At 47.2% G+C, this 19644-nt stretch overlaps 2 protein-coding genes across 2 annotated transcripts in view; one reads left to right on the top strand and one right to left on the bottom strand.

Moving 5' to 3' along the window:
- Window positions 1-1598: 1598 nt before the first annotated feature.
- Window positions 1599-19255, bottom strand: T265_04459 (hypothetical protein; the record flags this gene model as incomplete). The annotated part of the gene is made up of 11 exons (XM_009169208.1): window positions 1599-1640; window positions 3683-3875; window positions 4566-4685; window positions 9949-10068; window positions 11832-11919; window positions 12187-12331; window positions 15363-15541; window positions 15997-16124; window positions 18154-18296; window positions 19100-19168; window positions 19202-19255. 11 exons carry the CDS (start codon window positions 19253-19255, stop codon window positions 1599-1601), a joined length of 1281 nt encoding a protein of 426 aa, XP_009167472.1.
- T265_04460 (hypothetical protein) overlaps window positions 16011-19644 on the top strand; it is a gene marked incomplete at both ends in the record, with an annotated part of 21155 nt that continues 17521 nt past the window's right edge. The window contains 2 exons of the mRNA XM_009169209.1: window positions 16011-16229; window positions 16460-16770. Of these exons, the coding sequence (XP_009167473.1) occupies window positions 16011-16229; window positions 16460-16770 (530 nt within the window). The remainder of the gene's footprint in view (window positions 16230-16459; window positions 16771-19644) is intronic.

The raw sequence follows: 19644 nt of genomic DNA, 5'->3' as shown, positions 1-19644 counted from the left end.
ATTCAACCACTGTCCAATACTCAAACTAGAGCGTGGATAGTCTGAAGAGGTCCAGGTTGCAGATTTGGAAGTTCATTAGTTGCGGCCATGAACTTCCTCACGTCTGTCACAGACAGACCTTAGGTCAAGTAAACTGATGCCATTCACCTCTTAATGGTGGCGGACAATATGAAGGCTCCTTTTTTATCCTTCTCCCACAATTGAGTAACCATTCCAGTTTGACCACTAGAACTACTCATCCCTTGTATACCGTCCCATCGGATTGATCGAGTGTCTGAGTTTCTCACTTTCGTCATTTTGACCAGTTCTGCTCAAAACTGATCGTACTCATGTACTAAGAAGCCCCATTTGCCGATCGCCTCCCCACTGAGCAGGGGCAGACGAAAACGCCAACACATCTTCGTAGCTCCACCATTGCTAAGTTCCTCCAACATTTTTGAAGTCTTAATTTTGTAGGGCCAGCAACGCCGATGCCACCGTCCTTCTATGGTAGTCAAAGATACTATCTCGGTGAATTTGCACAGTCTTTGTCGTGCGCACCGGTGCACTCGCAGCTTCCGTTTGTTTAGCTGTCCTCTATGGGCTTGGTTTCAATCAAAGGCTTGATCTGAAGCAATGTCGATCACGACAATGTTTCTGACTAAATGACCCACACCAGTTATTCGTCTGACTACCCGACGTCGACCTATTCAGTGAGGTAAGAGTCCTGCTCGGACCTGAATGTCTACTGTCCGTGTTCTTTCGCTGGGAGGAGCTCTTTTAGGAAATAATTCTCATAGTCTCCATATTACGAAACAGCCATGAATATGATCGCTTAGATCCTCCTGTGTTCCTGAATGCGTGGTCTCACATATCTTAGTCTGTCTTGCGCCGTCTTCTCCCGTACCTGTGACCCTCATTCCACAGTTCCCGATTTTGTTTCTCCTCTGTGAACTTTGTCATTTAGCGAATACTACGCGTCAGGGTTCGTTTGGTGTGAAGCTTCACATTTTCCCACATGAGGATGTACTGTTTGTAGCTGTACATTTCAACTTCATTGCGAAATTTTTCCTGGTGTGTATGTGGTTGGGTATATCTCGTGCACCGTACGCGTGGGCGTAACTTTGTTCGCGCAGACACATCCACTGGCTAGCCGATTTCACTTTATCACTGTTGCAAACGACCTGTGAGAGAATCGGTTGTACACAGAAAATGGCACACACAACAGCAACGCTTCAGACGTGTTTCATTTCACAGTTCCGATTCAGACAAACCTTCCCTCGGTCGGACAGGTTTATCAAATACGGTGGCTGACAACGTGAACTGTCGGCCGACTGGTTAGGAGCATTGATTGCGTTCAACCTGATTCGAGACATCCTGCAGTCATTTGGTGCTAGTCTGCCATATTTTGTACGCAATAGGCGTGCTAGAGCGATATGGCTCAAGTGGTTAGAGCGCGAATTTACTGACCGGAAGGTCCGTGGCTTGAACCCCACATCTGCCTCTCGAGCTGCTCTGTCTAGGCTTGGGCAACCTAGCAGTATCCCAGCCCTCGTGCTTCCTTCAGGTAGCATGGCAGCTAGACACCGGAAGGGTGCTACAGCTGAGCGAGGCGTGATTTACGAGAATAAGCTTACCTGCGTGACCATTTCAGTCTGTTGCTGGTGAGCAAATTGGAAGAACGTCATTGAGTCCGATCAGTCACCCAAACTGTGGGTGATTGCGTATCGGGTGATATCAAGCGCTGTTGGGGTCTCTTTCCTGATGTATGGAGTTAATTTAGTTCTCTCAACCCTGAACAGTATACGTCTGTACCGTGTTTATGTTCTCTGCTGCTTTTGGTTGCCGACGGAGAATGGGAACTTGAGAGAGGACTGATTGATTTTTCAGTTCGTTACGATTAGTTGACTTCTTTCCGCCTGGTTGACCACATGCTGCTGCGCCTCTGCTGCTTTAGGTTGCCGACAGAGAATGGGAACTTGAGAGAGGACCGATTGATTCTTCAGTTCGTTACGATTAGTTGACTGCTTTCCGCCTGGTTGACCACATGCTGCTGCGAGGCCCCCTAGTGGCAGACTGTCAGGTAGATGGCCGGTTTACGCTAGTGCTTTGGTGTTCGTGTTAGGTGACTGAAGTGTGTTGTTCCTTGTGTATTATGGTCATGATGGCCAATACGTTGCCGTATTCCACTTCCACAGCCAATAGTTGTAATTCTACGGCGCTCGTTCTAATGAATGTGGCTAAAATGATAGACATGCTCCAGTTAGAAGCCATCCTTAGCTATCATCCTATGAAAGGTCCAAATGGAGATCTGGAATCGCAAAGGTGAACGATACGTTTAATTTGGTTGTGGACTTTTTTCTACTACACGGAAGTGGTTTGAAGAGTTGACGATTTCCATGGTATCTTTTTCCTGACTGGCGTCATTGCAAACTAGGCCGATACATCTCCCCAAGCACACAACGGGTACTGTCCTATACGGCTGCGTCTAAATCTAACATAACACCGTGCATCCAGTATAAACTAGAGGGACTAAAACCTGAGGATGAACAGCAGGCAGGAGTTTTAATGAAAGCATGCCCAACTGGTATCTCGTAATTGTCAGTTCAGCTGAACAATTAACCCCGCAAAGCGTGGTCGGCTCTACTCGAGAGACGCATCTTGAGACAGTGTTAGAAAGCATTCAGCCATATCTGCGTGCGGCGGTCACAGAGTTCACCTGAAACACTTGTAGGCCTAATCCCCTGGAATATCAACTGTAATGGTGCGTCCCTTTTCAGACGGGCACACCAAGCATACAAATAAAACACGATACATTAAAGCACAACCAAGATAATACAATGTGTACCAAGTGGATATGAGGTAGTCGGAACAACGGACAACAACACAAACGAAAGATCTTGGGGTAACCACATACAGTGCACCTTTTGGGTTCGGACGATGGCTTTAACCAAAAGTTAGTACTTGCAGCGGGATAGTTCAGTGGTAAGAGCGCGAATTTACTGACCGAAAGGTCCGTGGTTCGAGTCTAACCTGTGCCCCTCGACCCTCCCTGTCTAGGCTTGGGCAATCTGGCAGTATCCGAGCCCTTGCGTGTTTCCCTCGGGCGGCATAACAGTCAGGCACCGAAGGGGTACCTAAAGCTGAACTCGTAGCCTATGCAAATCGTCTGTTGGCATACGCCACTCATGAAACACACTCTGGAGCATATATGACCAACGGGTGTGGGCCATTATTCAGATTGGTCCATACAATAATGGTCACAGAAAGTCACTTCCAGCACCCTATTAGCACACTAGGGTGCGGCTTTGACGACACAGGTGGAGACAGCCTGTTAGTTGAAGCTAATGATGTGCGAATCAGGTAGACTAGAGGCTGCATTCATACCGATTCGAAACCGGAATGCATCCAAATAGCGCTCTATAGTTTGCGCCATTCCTTCCACACGATAGTGATAATTAAAAGTCGCTTCTAGCACCGTCGCAGGCATGGCTATGTGGAAACTTCAGAAAATCAAGGCAATTCTGGTACCATCTGACGTTTGATTGAGAGTGGTACTGAGTCAGTGCATTGTTTTTCTCTATATGGTACTACTAACTTAAATGAGAAATATTTTCAACGGTCTGTTCACCTCAGTTTCCCGTTGTGTTCGATCGGGTTTGTTGACGAGGGTTGGAATTCACATACGTCCAGCTTGATCTACAAGCACGAAGTACAATTGTTGGGTTCTCGGCTTTGAAGAAGGACTTTCCTCCGGTTGTAACACCCTTCTGGTGCCTAGCTGCTGCGCCACTCGACGGAAGCATGAGGGCTGAGCTAATGCCAGGTTACCCAGGCCTAGACAGGAGAAGTCGAGATGCCGATGTCGAGTTTTCACCAACTGATCCTTCTCGCCCCTTTGGTTCACTGATACTTGGACTTCATGCATTGCGCTGCAATCCTTTTGGGCTCCAAAGCTAAATGGTCTGCGTCTTCAGAACCAGAGTCTCATCTTTAGGCTGAATTTGGGACTTTACATATTGTATGGGTATAATGAAGTGCCGCTCTATTGCTTGATGTAGTTGTCAGTATTTGGAATCCTGCCGGCCATATCAAACGAACCTTGCTTGCACCTGCGTGAAATGAACTTGTACAAGCCTTTTTGTGGTTTTGGCCGGTTTCAGACGATAACTTAAACATTTACTCTACTTGGAGGGTTTCCCCATGGAGCTTTCCGTTGTTGAGAACGATGATGACTGTGACAAGTGACTAACTTCAAACACGATTTACTCTGTTCCGCCGTCTCATCTCACTCTGTTGGTTAGTTGCAATTGTCAGTATGCCTGACAGATTCCTCCTCTAAGCAGGCATTGATCGTGTCGAAAAACAAAGTCGATGCACTTGACGGAATGAAGCAGTCATAGAGGGTCGCTAGCAAATTGTCCATTTCGTTCGTGCGGCTCATGATGTGGACACAGTCCCCGAGTTTCCGTCAGCCATATGTTTTACCTAAACACCTGATAGTACCAAAAGGCGAAATGCATTCATTTTCACACTACACTGGTGTTAACGAATGACTCAAATGAACCGCATCTCAAGTGAAATACCTTAACGTCCTGGATATCGTAGATAGTAATAATTGTTCAGCTGTAGCACCCTTTCGGCGCCTAGCTGCTATGCCACCCGAAAGAAGCACGAGGGCTAGGACAGTGCCAGGTTGCTCAGGCCTAGGCAGGATAAGTCGAGAGACAGAGGTCGGGTTCGAACCATGGACCTTCCGGTTAGTAAATTCGCCCCCTTGGATATAGTAGAAGTCCGGCCAAATCATCCAGAATGAAGAGACTTAACACCTACAGTTTTTGGAGAGTTCCTCCTAACATTCCCACCTGCCAGTTATGCGAAACAATAACCACTCAAATAAGTAGCGAGAAACTGGTTAGTGGACTTCGTTTTCCGTATCTCACTGATCCCAGTTTAACTGCTTTCCAGTACTTACGCTCAGATAGCCGTTATGTTTTGTCTCTTACACCCAAACCGATTTCTTTATTAGTATGTTTTTTACTTTCAGTGACCATTCACCTCAACGACGTCCATTGTTAAACAGTCAGTTATGTTGTCGCCAGTGTGTATATCAACACTGTACCAACTGGATTTTCTCCATGCGTGGTGGAGGCTTTCCTCATACCACCATCTTCGACCGACCTAAGGAGTATGATCAACCCGCCTAAACGTTCGTATAATTTCAACACCGGTCTGGGTTGTTTCACCAACTCGTCGTCCACGGCTGTGTGTGATAGTCATTCGGCTACGTTGTACTCCCCCATGACCACGGCTATTGCTGGTCGCCAAGTGAACACAAATCATCTCACCACACGGCCGTCTTCCCTTCCTGCCTACTCTGGCGGCATTAACGATGGTGCGCCATTTGTGGACCGAGAGGTTGATGCAATCGATACGACGTTGGATTTATTCTGTCGTCGAACAGGCGGTATCTCTTCACCATTCAGTATTGGAGGACCTTCTTCGCCCTTGGGATTATTGATAAGTCAGACAGAATTGAACTACTGCGATGCGCGATCGACGTCAACGCTTGCAACCCCGCCAGCCGCCTATGGTCAAGATTTGCCCGATGAACATCAAGGTAAGTTACCCGGGGTAGTTCGTATTCCCTCCGAAGATCTGTGATTCGGTTTGCCACAGGAATGCCCCTATTGCGTCCCCTTCCAACACGGTTCGATACACTTCATAGGGCTTACATGCTCTAATGGCCGAGTGACGTCCCGAACCTCACTGTCATTTCACCCACAATCGCATCATTTCCTTTCTATCGATTTCCCCCACCCCTTTGATTTTTCCCCTCAGGTTAGCTACTTTGTTGAATAGTTACATAGTCAGGTGAACGGATGCAATCCAGCAAATTTGTCAACATCTCTTTCATCCTCAAATCGTTGCGTAACAGTAGAGAGAGAGAGAGTGGGTGAGTGAGACAGAGCCGATGGCAGTGGAATTTTCGCAATTTTTCACCAGCGATGAGGGTTGATGCGACCGTTTTTTTGGCATTGCGTTTTTCGTGCTACGACACACGCAGTTCTCCAGAAATATGCACTACAACCAATCACCGCTTTATGCCAACTGGACTGATTCGTTTTTTCTGGTTTTTCGGAGTGTTCGTTGTTCCCTCTCTCTCCTCGCCAGACAACCTTTGGTTGTTCGCCAAATGTCAGAATGACATACGAAGGTTTGTTGAAGAATTTTCAGCCTGGTCTAGGCAACTGTTATCCATGGATGGGTCATTCACAAAGTTATGTCTATATTCCCTTACAACTGGGGATAAATTTCCCGTCCGGATGGTAACCAAATGCAGTAGCGCTGATTCCAGTTTCTGACCAAACCCACTTCAGTATGCTTCTGTGGTAGCTAACATGCAATTGATATCCCTTGAAGAAAGATCAACACTAGGAAATAAAGGTTTGACGAGAGATTCAGCTGGGTTCCAGGTGAGTCTCTCGAAACAACCAAATTGGTTTGCAAATGAGTGTATATTCGCTAATTTCGTGCAATTTGGTTTCAAGTAGAACATAAGGTTGACGGAAACCCGGGGACTGCGCCTACCTGATGAGCCCCAAGTAGGGCGAAACCGGTCGTGGGCTGTCGATGGATTTTCAGCAACCTTATGAGTAGTACATTACAAACATTTTCCAATTGATTGAAAGGTTTGACTTCTTTTCTGGAGATCACGCAGTTAGTCGCGGTCAACTTGGAACACAATGGTGATTCCCTAGCTGAGGAATCATCGTTTGGTTTCTGCTCTGTACTGTGATATCAAGTAAGCGTCTGCGTACCTTTGTTCTTAACACATTTCCCGGAATTCCCTGTGCGCAGGATGATAAGATAAGATTGGTTGGGCTCAGGGTTTCGTCTGGACGTCTGCTTTGTTGAAAACCACTTCAGTATGTTTTCATAAAGGAAACTACTCACAAGGCTGCTGAAAATTCTTCGACAACCAACTACCAGTTTCGCCCTTCTAGGGGTTCATCAGGTAGGCGCGGTCCCCGAGTTTCCGTTAACCTTATGTTCTAGTTGAACTCAAATTGAACTGTTTTCGAGAACTACACTCATTTGCAAATCAATTTGGTTCTCACGAGCGACTCAACTGAATCTCCCGTTTATGAAAAGCTGCTATGACCCGGATTGTGTGAGATAGCGAGAGGTCCATATTGTACGGTAGCTGACCGAAAATGCACCAAAAAGTGCAAGTGTTCATAAGTTAAAGTCACATTGGAGTTTGTGTCTGACGCATGCGTGAAGACATCCCAGCTGATCGATAAGTGATGCTAGCGCCACGGAATTTCTAGTCAGCTGACTCATTCGGTATGGTTCTTTTTTCCGACTGCTTCCGCAATCTTACTGGCCACAATGGTTAGAGATATGTTTTATACCTTCCCTGTGAAGACACAGTTTTCAGCGCTGCAATGCGCTCCGGGTTTCCGCTAGCAGACTATCAAAAGAATTTCAATATATTACCATAGGTGTCGTCCAATTACGACGATGGCAGTGAAAGTCGTTGTGAGAGGGGGGAAGATAACTCCTTCAGGAAGAATCACTGGTACCTTTTCCAGGGGAACAGTCAGTTAGAGAAGGTCGGGTTTTCGAACAGTACGATCTAGACTCCCAGCGTTCTGTCCAGTACTGTCGAAAACAATTGCATCTTGTTCACGGTCCAGTGTGATTTCAAACGCATCTTTTGGGCGCAGCTACGTCTGGAATCAGGTCTGGATTGAGGCAACCCACCACGCACAGCTGGTTAGGTCAATCTTACGATTCGCTGTCCCCAGAGCGCGTTCCCTCATAACCCCCCGGCACCCGACAGTTGATGCAACTGCTAGGTTTATGGCATTTGGGATGAACCGCACATTCTTCTGGTGTATTGTCGATTATGCTTGACTGAAAGGTGGGGCCCGGGTAACCAGGATCCTCATGCAGCTTCTCGTTCAGAATCTGCACCCTTACTCGCAGCTCCCCCTTCATCTAAGTATTCTCAGACCAAACTGTCAGTCACCTAGCTATTGTTCCCTGTGTTTGCTGCTGACCAGTAAAAGAACAGGTTAATTTAACAGACCTACTGTAGTGCAGCCTCTAACATGTACACACCATTAAGTTGGACAACAAACGTCTTGATACAATAAATTCGACTTCTGTCGGAATAGGCCATCTGTAATACGCACACACACACACAAGACTCCAGTCTGATCATTCATCCCAGACCGCTCAGGACCAACACAAAACCGTGCACTTCCTCCGGTTGTCTGGTGCTTCTGACACCGTGACTCGGGCGTGGCAGTCAGAGACTCCAGTTGATCATTCATCCCAGACCGCTCAGGACCAACACAAAACCGTGCACTTCCTCCGGTTGTCTGGTGCTTCTGACACCGTGACTCGGGCGTGGCAGTCAGCTCCAGAGTTCAGGTTGGTTCACTCCACTGGATTCCCACGAAATATAACCCGGAGTCGAAGATGGATCGTTTCTATCCCCAGTTATCACATCGGTCGGCAAAGAACTGAGGTCTTCTTGTTATCGTGGCTGTCGTTCTGAAGCCCAGGTCGAACCACTAAGTGCTAAGGAGCATATTTGGAAATCGATTCGGTGTTGATGCTCAACAGTGCTGATCGTTGGCTGTCTCCAACTAGCGGGAACTTCCTACACAAGTGTCCAAACTGGAAGTAGATTGTGAACCCAGTAGGATTATGTGGCGGTCAGAGATATTCCCCACTCAAGATTATCGTTCTTTCTGGACAATACCTTTCGATTCTGGTCATGTCATCTTGTAGGCATGATTATCCGTTTTACGCAGACCCGCTGGTAGAGGCAACTGAATAGGATACGGCATGCAGATCATTCATACGGCTAGTACGAGATAGAGATAGGAAGAAAACAGCCCCAAAAGAGGAAAAGAAGGCTCTTACGACAGTTGACCACAACACCTCGTTTTCCAATGATTCGGTGAATCAGACGGAATAAACCCGGATTAAGCGAAATTCCATTCGATCATTCTATTCGATTACATTGGCCGCATCCTGAGCGACGAGACGGATGGCTCGGCAAACAGACGGTTTAGCGGCTCTCTTACAGAACAGGCATTAAGGTCATGGACTCAACCGGTGTCAGGATGCGCCCAAACATGTGGGGTGAGTGACGCATCCCCAAGGTCACATTGGTACGACACGTCCGGAAAGCAGGTGCGTTGGCGGAGCACACCAAACACGGCTTGGCAACGTAAGACTAGTGGAGTGGAGCTGAAATTGTTCACGCCCGGAACACTGCCATTAGCTGTACAGAACGAACAACTGAACGACCATGTTTGGCCCTGTGGTCATCCCATACATACGCAGAAGCTCTGTATGTTTTGTCCTGACAATGCAGCCGTGTCTAGGATTCTGTCTTATCGCGTAGTCTGACAGGCCCAGTGCAGGCGTAACCAATAGACGGCCACCCACGTTACAACAACCGGAATAGTGTGGACATCCGTCGTAGAGGCGAAAATCCATGTGAAGCCGAACTCCAAGTAGCGTGAGTAAAAATACGTCCGTATTGGACATGGTCATTCTTCGGTACGCTCATGCCCCGGAAAGTATCAAGAATTCCGCACCGGATAGCTCTAACTCAGCACCGCTCAAAGGAAGCGACGAACTATCGAAAACCATCCCCATAAAACTACCACGAACGATGTGAAAAGGATAGAAAATACCAGTGAAACAGGCATCTCCATTGTGATCCCAATGTTCAAACAGGACTCACGAACCTCTTGTAAATGCTATAGTGACGTCTACCTGGCAGCCGTAACGACCAAGGTTCATCCCGGCACAGTTAGGCGGATTAATATATGTTAATTTGTGGGCGAGATGGCTCTGTGGTTAGAGCATGGACCGGAAGGTGCGTGGTCTGAACCTGGCCTCTGCACCTCGACTTTTCCCGCCTATGTCTTGGGCAACCTGGCAGTATAGTGGCCCTCGTATTTCCTTCGAGTGGCATGGCAGCTAGGAACCGAAAACGTGTTACAACTGAACGAATATTCGTTGGGTTTCACGTCGGGTGATGATGCATTGAACGAACTGTCGTTTGAACACCGTAGCTTCTAAATTAGCTTCCTTCGATGTCGGTTATCATTAGATTGTACTGACAGTTTCTATGGGTCGAAAGTGTCGCATCTAGTTTATAGCTCTTCCAAAAACACCAGGTACCAACTCCAATGGACGCGTACGATTTTGTGACAAGCTTTCGCCCACATTTATCAAAGGCGGTTGTGTCAGACGAGACTATCCCTCTCTCACTCCATTTGGACTTCGATATCAAACTGCTGTTCACACGTCCACTTCTGGAGCGTTCGTCCACCGATGACATTGTTCCAACTCAAATATCATGCTTACGGATGAGCCGTTCGATGGTGTAGGTCAGTTCACCTTCGTTGGCAGATGCCTAAGTCCCGATGAACTGGAGGTAGACACCAGCGTCTCCAGAACCCGAAAGGGCATGACGACTTCTCTGTAGCTTCTCTGGCGCTGTCTTCACACCGGCTTGTATGATGTCTGAAATGAGGCAATCTCTGTGACCTCTTTCGGTCACTGTCTAGGACGCACGGTTCTCCTCTCGTCACCCTTCCTGTCCCGGTTGAAAAAATTCTTAGCAGCTCGAACCACACATAGTCGACGGTTCAAAGCTGACCAACCGAACTGAATTGTGGGTATGTATGGAGGTGGGAATGGGCGTGCAAACTGTTCTCTCGTCACCCTTCATGTCCCGGTTCAAAACTGACCAACCGAACTGAATTGTGGATATTTATGGAGGTGGGAATGGGCGTGCAAACTGCCACCGGCCATTAGAACAAGGTTGCTCCAACGGAGATGCAGTTTTCGCTATCGACGGACATATGTCGATTGCACAAACTGTCAAGGAAATAGGCATCAGCCTTGTCTCAGTACACAGGCTGACAAATCGCAGTTATCTACCCACCTCTACGGCAGGGTGCTGGCATGTAATTGGGAGCTAGCCAGGCCCACCATATTTCTCCTTCACAATGCTGGTTCTGGTAAGTCGTTTGATCTCGGTGTCAATGGGCTTCTCAGTCGCTAAGAGTGAGGTGCGAGCGTTTTGCGAAGAATTGAGTAGTGCAATGCAAAGCAGTAGAGCACAAGCACGCAGGTATCCCGAAAGGAGTGATAGGCAGTGGTCCATCCCTGCGACCGGGAACTAATTTTAATGTGGTCTATTCGGACTGGAGCCCGGTTGTTTGGGGCTACCTGAGAGTATGTCACCAGGTTAAGCACCTCAATAAAGTCAGGTGTGCTGCTAAAAATTTCTCCAACTGATTTCTTCGTAACGGTCGACAGATTCCTAATCCTTTAGGATCAATTGCCTGGCCCAATCAAGTCGAGAAAGGATTTTTTTGAGTGACCATCAGAGTTTGGGCGCGAATACAAACTGCTGACCTGATTCGGAAACTTTTACTAAGAAACGCTCGGAATAGTTTGTGGCCACATCGAGTAAGACTTTTTTTACGATATCTTACGACACCGTACCTTGGAAAAGCACATAACTATGGCATTCACACCCGACTTCACATCTCTGGTCTGTCGCTCATATTCCTCCACGGACTACCTTGACGTATACTTCTTGATCTGCAAACTGAGCGAATAGGTGTTGTAGCTTTACCATTGTTGACGTCCTCTGGAAGATCTGAACATGAACAAATCATGAGCAAAGAAATACCATCAAATTGCATACACCTTCCTCTTGAGCTTGAGTGGACAGTCCCTACCGGACCACGTAACCTAATCCGTGTGTTATTGAAGGATGGTTCCGTTATATCGAAACAGACTCGTTCAGCTGGGGCACCCTCTCGGTGCCTAGCTGCCATGCCACGCGAATGAGGCACGAGGGCTGGGATGCTGTCAGGTCGCCTAAGCCTAGACAGGGGAAGTCGAGAGGCAGAAGTCGGGTTCGAACCACAGACTTGGGTAGCATTTAGCTCAGTATCGGAAATGGCTATCGTGTGAGAACAGATTAGCTCAGCATTCTACGCTGGGTTATTCAGCATTTTTCCCGATCATTTCATCCTGCTAAAAGCAATAAAGGCGTGAACACCTTGTCAATCTTTTTACCGGAATTTATCAGTGATTCTTGGAGTCAGAATTAAAAGTAGGAGCGAAAAAATCCTTTGACTGAGTTCTAACTAAAATCATATCGTTTAGCTGTAGCATCCTTTCGGTGCCTAACTGCCATGCCACCCGAAGGAAGCACGAGGGCTAGGATACTGCCAGGTTGTCCAAAGCTAGACGGGGAAAGTCGAGAGGCAGAGGTCGGTGTCGAACCACGGACCTTCCGGTCAGTAAATTCGCCCTCTAACCACAGCCATCTCGCCCTAAGTTCTAACCTTACTTATCAAGTGTCTCTTACCTAACGCTAAAAGTTATGCGCTTAGTCACAATGCTGCTGGAGAATCGTTTTTCAAACCACACTGATTGGTTGAATTCTCTCTGACCATCCCACGGGTGTTCATATGAATGCTTTGGACTTGCGGAATTCCTGTATCGGTATCTTGCTCCATAAATCAGGTGAACCTTGTATCCACCCTGTGTACCGTGTATGTCGTTTTGGCTTTCGGAGATATTTGGACACCATACCTTTGTTCTGAGTCACCTTTGTGTCCAACCGACTGTTAGTCTGCTCCTTAAGTGTATATGGGCAAAGTGACTGACAAATACCGGTTGGTACGACCACGCCAGGTGGACGCTGGTCTATCCTAAACCAGTCTGAGCTCCAGTTCACTAGTCCGCTTCCAATGTGCGCGAAGATTTCCGTGGCTGCACTTCATCATGCCTTTAAGCATTATGTGAAATACAAATGTATAGTTTCCTGAGCAGTCAGGCAATCCCCGTACCACGCCCATATGATTGACGTACAGGCTTTCGCCTTCGAACAGGACTACAGACAAATGAGTCACCAACGTCACGTGACGGGTTAAGGCCTTACTGGTAACCCTGCGACCGTTTATATCGGTTTGAGCTTCCCGTTCAAACTCTTGACCGAAGTCTGATTGTTTGGATCATTTATTTGAGTATAATTTGTAGGACCTGTCACCCCACGATGTATATTTCGGTCCTCATTCTTCCCCGGTAGTTTCACCTGGAACTGCACGTAGCAAGTGCATTCGCTCGTCTGTATGTCAGTGAAAGAGGAGGAAAATAACAGCTTCTAATGACACAACCGTTCCTCACAAATCAAGAATTCTCAAATGGGGCACGCTGATTTCTTTTTTCACTTCTCATGTTTAGACCGACCGTATGACTGACCTATAGTTGTTCACAGTTATTCCCCATGTCACCATCATGGCCGGGACAAACATGGCTGTGTTACGTCTGCTTTCTCCAGCCCCGTCCTACTCGGTCGATGGTTCTGACCTAATTATCGGCTAGACGACGGTTAGCGGGCTTTCTGGGTTTCCAGACGCGACTTTTCTCCTCACAGACGAGACTTGTTTCTGTTTACCACGAGGTTTCAAACTGTCTCCAATTTTTTTCTCCAAGTTTCCTATCATCTTCAAATTTTTTCAAAACAGTTTCCAAATGATTTGAGCGTTCCGTCGCTTTGTTAGTTTGAACTCCTTTTTTGTGTTGTTTACGATACGTGGATCTCCCATCATTCGTATGAATGGAGAGCTTGGGGTGTCGCACATTTCCTAAGGTTAGTCATGTATGGGACTTGGAATTGTTTTTCTTTCCATCCGAACGGAATAAATGGCACATCTTGATTCCCCAACTAACCCCCGTAGTTCTTACCTGATTGTCACGTCAAAGCCTGACGACATCTGTTCTACTCATGCACTATTCGGCTTATATCAGGTGGCTTTTTTTACTGAGCCTACGCTGCCTTGGCCTAGAGTTTAGTCCAGCTGGTTGGAGCTTGCCACATGTAGTAAGGGTTGAAGGTGATGAACCCAATACTTATCAATGATTACCGTTTGTTGAACGATGATCAGATGGCATTTCTGTTCTGAATGAAAGGACAGAACTGCTGGAATGGAGCTATTCAACGAACCAACCAAATGCAAAACAAACAGACCGCAACGCAATGCCAATAGAGAAACAACCAATCGTATCAAGCGTCAGACAATACTGAAGCAGTCAGTTACGTGCGGGCATTGACTACACTTTATGGACTATATAAACGCAAGCAGGATTGGAAGAATCATCCACCAAGCCATACGCTGACGATGTTCCCTCGTATGCTGACGAACAGATCAAATGCCACCTGATCAACAGCCAATTAACTCACCCGAGCTACCAATATCTAGGCGCATTGCCGACTACCGTTTGTTTCGTTAGATTGTCTCCGCGTAATGGTATCCTGTCCTATGGTTCTTATCTAACAGAGCCCCCCCGGACTTCTGTTCATCATATGGTTCCAGATTCGGTGCAGTTCTAAAAACATTTCGCTCTCATCTGCCACCCAATCTAAATATGGGACGACGACCAAGATGCTGTCAGTTTAACGGCGCCTGTACAGAAGCATGGATGAAGGTCCTCACGTGGATTTGAAACAAACTTACCCGTCAAAGACCCAAGGCTTGAGTCATCGCGAGCTCCCAAAATAGTCATTGTAAACTAAGAAAGAAGCACACGCATGAGATTAAAAATTGAACGTGGCAACTCCTGGCAAGTTCTCTGGTCACTGGACAAATCGAAGACGGATCATTTTCACTTCGTCCAGACATTAACGAAGGTTTTCTCCAGTAAAATCAGCAGTGGGCAAGCGACTTTTGAGCCCTAGGACTCGAACACAAAACTGTGTTGTTTCTTGATTTCTTTTTCTCCCAAGATTATGTGAATGTAACCAATCGGATTGCATATTGTCTTGACTCCATATCAATCCAACTAGTTTTGTGCCGATGCTAACGTAAGTTTGGATGATCGATGACCTCGCTTCTCTGGATGGGTAGGCGGGACAGTTCTCCCAGATGTCATAAGCTCTGTCGCATTAGTCTTCATCCTCATTCTTCCGCCCATTTCCATTTATGATGGTAGCGTTCTCTGTTTATTTCTCATAGATTCGTTAGATGCGACTGTCGGACCGCTGTCACAGAACTCTCTCCCGTTGGATGTCAATATTCCAACTGGTCGCAACTCACTCTCTTCAACAAGTAGCACTCAGGTCACTACGAACGCTTCAACAAACCCTGTTCTGCATACCCAAATCAACACGGTGAGTTAGTTCTCTTCTGAGTTCATCACATGTTCGCTGTTGATTCATTCGATACCTCTACTCACCTCATGGCTTAACCATTTACACTTTTTCTTTCATTCGAATATGCAGCGCGTTAATGTCCAACAGCTCTCCCGGGGAGAATGACTCGTTCAGCTGTAACACCATTTTGATGCCTAGCTGTCATACCGCCCGAGTAAGGCAGAAAGGCTGGGATACTGCCAAGTTGCCCAAGTCTAGACAGCGAAAGTTGAGATGCGGAGGTCGGGTTTGAACCACGGACTATCCGGTCAGTTTGTTGCGCTCTAACCACTGAGCCATCTCGCCCTCGAGGACGAATGACTACATGGAATCAAGACCTGAGAGATGATATCAACTAAACAGATCCGTCGCAAGTGATTTGCTGGCACTATTGGGGAATTCTGCCCCTATTGAATCCTCAGTTTCATGAATAAAAATCACGAGCTGGTTTGGGGAGTGTTGACTATTGTTCTCCTATCCGGGTGGCCGGTGTGTGATTTGATGACTTGGCCCCATTAGTTGAGTACATTTGGGGACGTGTTTAGTTCTGAGGATACCGTTTGACTGGGTTCGTGAGTTAACTACAATGTTCGCTTCATTTGGTGGCCTCAGCCCCGATGCGCGTTCCAGTTGGCGTGTTCGGCTTCTGCATCACCGGTCAGCTGGATCTGTTATCTGGGTGCAATCTTGTACTGGTAGCTTGGCCATTAGCTTTAATCAGTATGAATCAAGTGGACCAAGTGGTTAGGGCGCGAATTTACTGACCGGAAAATCTATGGTTCGAACTCGACCTCTGCCTCTCGACTTCCCCTGTCTAGGCTTGGGCAACCTGGTAGTATCCCAGCCCTCGTGCCTCCGTGTGTCATGGGAGCTAGGCACCGAGAGTGTGCTACAGCTGAACGAACTTAATCAGTATCAGCTGGGTCTTTTCCAGCCAGACCGTCTTCATATTTTGGCCTTGCCACCTGTCCCCTTCCGGTTATCGTTACTAGCCGTTCGTTCTTACAAAAGCTTCGACGCGATTTTCGCGGATAACCATAATGCCTCTGTCAGACAGCTTTATCGGTTGTTCGGTTTTCTCATCTTTAGCTGTTTGTAGTTGAGTCAGCTGGCTGGCCGAACGACAACCTACACCACATCGTTATACCTAGCTTCGTTCAATCCACTGTTTTCAGCCAATATTTACTCCTTTTCGTTCAAGTATTATTCTCTATTGCTTTTTAGGACCATCTGAGTGAGAAGAACGTCACCCGAACAGATGTGGTGCCAACGTCGTCCGCGGCAACATTGCTGTCCACCAGCACCACCAACAATAGCAGCACCGACAACAGCAACAGGGAGCCAGCGAAAACTCTCACTGCACACTTTCCTGACCTGTGTGCTCGTCCAGATGGGACAAGTTTTTGTTTGGACTTGACTAAACGTTTCCTACTGCCAGCCACTGTGGGAGCCAAGCCCTGGGATCGTCATCTCCACCTAACGGACGTGATTGTTATGCTCGTGAACCAAACGGGCCGAATAGTGTACCACAAATGGTAAGTCGTGGTACATTCTGAAAATTGAGGGCTATCAAAACTCGCCCGCCCATTTTCATCTACAATGTAGTACTGTTGAGGAAAAGCACGTATCTCTGACCAAGATATGACAAGGGTTGTCCCAACCCGGGGATATTAGCCGAGTCTATCCAAGCTCTATTTAGAATGCACTGAAAAGATAGCCACTTCAGGACTATCCAAATTCTGGCAGTGAAACAAGTCATCTCTGTGGGTACTCTGGTAGTAACCCGGTCCTCAAGTTGTATGCTACTGAGGGCTGTCACGGCTGAGCGCTTGTTCCAATGGGTGTGCGTGTTTGCTGATCTTACCAGTGTTGCCAGCGAATTTCCGCCTCAATACCAGACGGTCCTATGAAGTGCGAGCTGACCGGCCGCACCGAGTCCCCATGCATGTTTCGCCGTAATATATCAGAACCCCTAGTACTTTCTGCCTGCTAATTCATATCTCCTTTGCTTGAATACTTCCATCTTACTGGGTACCAGTAACACGTTTGACGCCCTGGTCCTATTGCTGCGCATGCGCTGAGATGGATATTTCTTTTCCCCATGGTCGTCGACTACCTCAGTCGCTTATTTCCCTTTTGTCGACACACCTTTGTCTACTTTTTTGCTTTCCTTGTTGTCCAGCAACAAGAACATAGCCGGGGTTTTTCGTTACGATTCATCCTCCGTGTGTGTGTGTGTACGCGCGCAGCAACGGTTGTTGCCCAACTATACCGTCTGAGGGAGTAGTCTCAATGACAATGCGCTCCCTGTCTAAACACTCTTGCTTCGCTACTGAAATCGAATAGTAGTACATGTGCTGCGAAGGTCAGGACCTTTTTGTCGTACCTAGCTCGATAATACTAGTTCTGTAAATTAGTTTGAACGTTCCTGGTATGCGCTCCATTGATTCCTGTGTGAAGGTTAGATTGGATCAGGAATTCAGCACGTGCGATGGATTTTCGATGATTCTGGAATTTGCCGATCATCTTCTTTGTCCCATCTGAAAAAAGCAACGGTGTTGTTCAATGCATAATCTACCTCCGGTTATTGTTTTTTCAAAACCCGGAATGCATCGAGTAACGTGTTATTCTTACCAAGACTGATTGCAGAATATGGGTGAAAGCGACTGTGTTCGAAAACCGTCGACTCGGACCCTGCTTATTCGAAACATTTGGTCAACACAACCGTTGTTCGGTTGTTCCCGAATTCAACAGAAGGTGGGTCCTATCGAAAGACAATTTGTCCGTCCTGCAGCCGAACGATCCACACGTCGCCGACCTCAGGGCGATAATAGTACGATAGTCGTTCAGCTGTAATATCCTTTCGACGCCTAGCTGGCGTACTACCCGAAGACATCATCATTGTCAGATGTAATAACCGCGTACTCATCGCACAGTGGTTGTAGCTACCGCAGTTTCGTTCACCGATGATTTGGGGGGTAGCTGCGCATTGTAGACGGGAGATGATAAATTGGTGCATAAATCCAGCACTGTCAAGTGGGGGTTGGGTTTGGAAAAGGAGCTATGCACGAAAAATGCGATGCACTCAAGTGGCCTAAGCCCAGGCCCCTAAGCAGTCAAGATGCAGTAGTTGGGTTCGAACCACGGACCTTCCGATCAATAGTTCACGCCCGAACCCCTGAGCTACCTCGATCCCAAGGTTGGATGTCTATAGCTCGATTCAATCAGAAAACAAGGTCACGAGCGAAATTGGTGATAAACGAAGCCCTTGGTTTTGACGGAGCTGATCGGACTGCTTTGTGATGATGTCTCCACTTCAAAGGTGCACTCAACTTCCCGGACGCTTATACTTCAGCACCCATATGTGCGTGAGAATATGTGGATGATATTCTTCTGACTTCAGCGTCACAAGTGATACAACCTGTCCTTTCTATTCAATCATTGAAAAATCTGCTATTGTTTTCGGAAACGACGTTTGGGAGACTATCGGTAGATTTATTGCTAGGCAACGTTTCGCTTTTCACACAAAAGTTTCGTCAGGCCAAGTGGCTAATTTACGAAGAGATTTAAGGCGGAAGGAGAACTTATCAGTTAAGCCAGACCGAATCGGTGTTAGACGTCTGCTCAGGAATTTTTTGTTAGAGTGGGTCAGCAAAACCGATGGGGAACCTACATGGATTTGAGTCCAGCATAGGGTCTAGTTCTTACGGCTCGCTTCACGTTGTTTATACTATGTTGTCTGTCTGTGTGGATGAACCACTGCTATGATCCTGTGTGTACGGGAGAGTGACCGGGTTGGGATTTCCGCTGACAACCCCACACCATCACGTGTCAACTCGGCTTACCTAAAGCCGCTCTCCATACGCTCGCCAGTTCCACACCCTCAATTCTATTCACTGTGATGCTGATTTCCACGGCCTCAGCCACCAGGCGCTGTGATGTGAATTGTAGTACCTAGCTTAAAACTTGCACACTCTCCAGATCTGTTCTATGTCCTGTGTCTAACGCGTGTACCCCCATCACTGAGTCTCTGACCAGCGCTTGCTATTCATCCGCATTCCTCGATGGTTTGTTTACTCTTCTCTGTATGCTCGCCAATTCTGGTATGCAGTTCCTTGTCCTATGTAAACCTTGGTGCAATCGTTACGTGTCTACCACTACCGACTGAAACCTGTTCCTGAGGGAGACCCTAAAAGCTTTGAGTGTGCAGAAGATGCCACCCTGCTCGGTTCAGCTACCCTTATTTGGATCGTAAATTCACTGAATAACCTAAGTAATGTTGCCGTTCGATCCGTACGTTCTTTGTACCCTCAAACTACAAAGTTTGATTGTGACTCATCATCATTATCGACAACATGACATCAATGTTTAACACCGATGCTTGGCTGCCGTACAACCATGAGTCATTT

This window comes from Opisthorchis viverrini (genome assembly GCF_000715545.1).
Source record: "Opisthorchis viverrini unplaced genomic scaffold opera_v5_76, whole genome shotgun sequence".
Classification (NCBI taxonomy): domain Eukaryota; kingdom Metazoa; phylum Platyhelminthes; class Trematoda; order Opisthorchiida; family Opisthorchiidae; genus Opisthorchis; species Opisthorchis viverrini.
The sequence above is the reverse complement of the archived record's forward strand: the minus strand, read 5'-3'. Positions and strand labels throughout refer to the sequence as shown.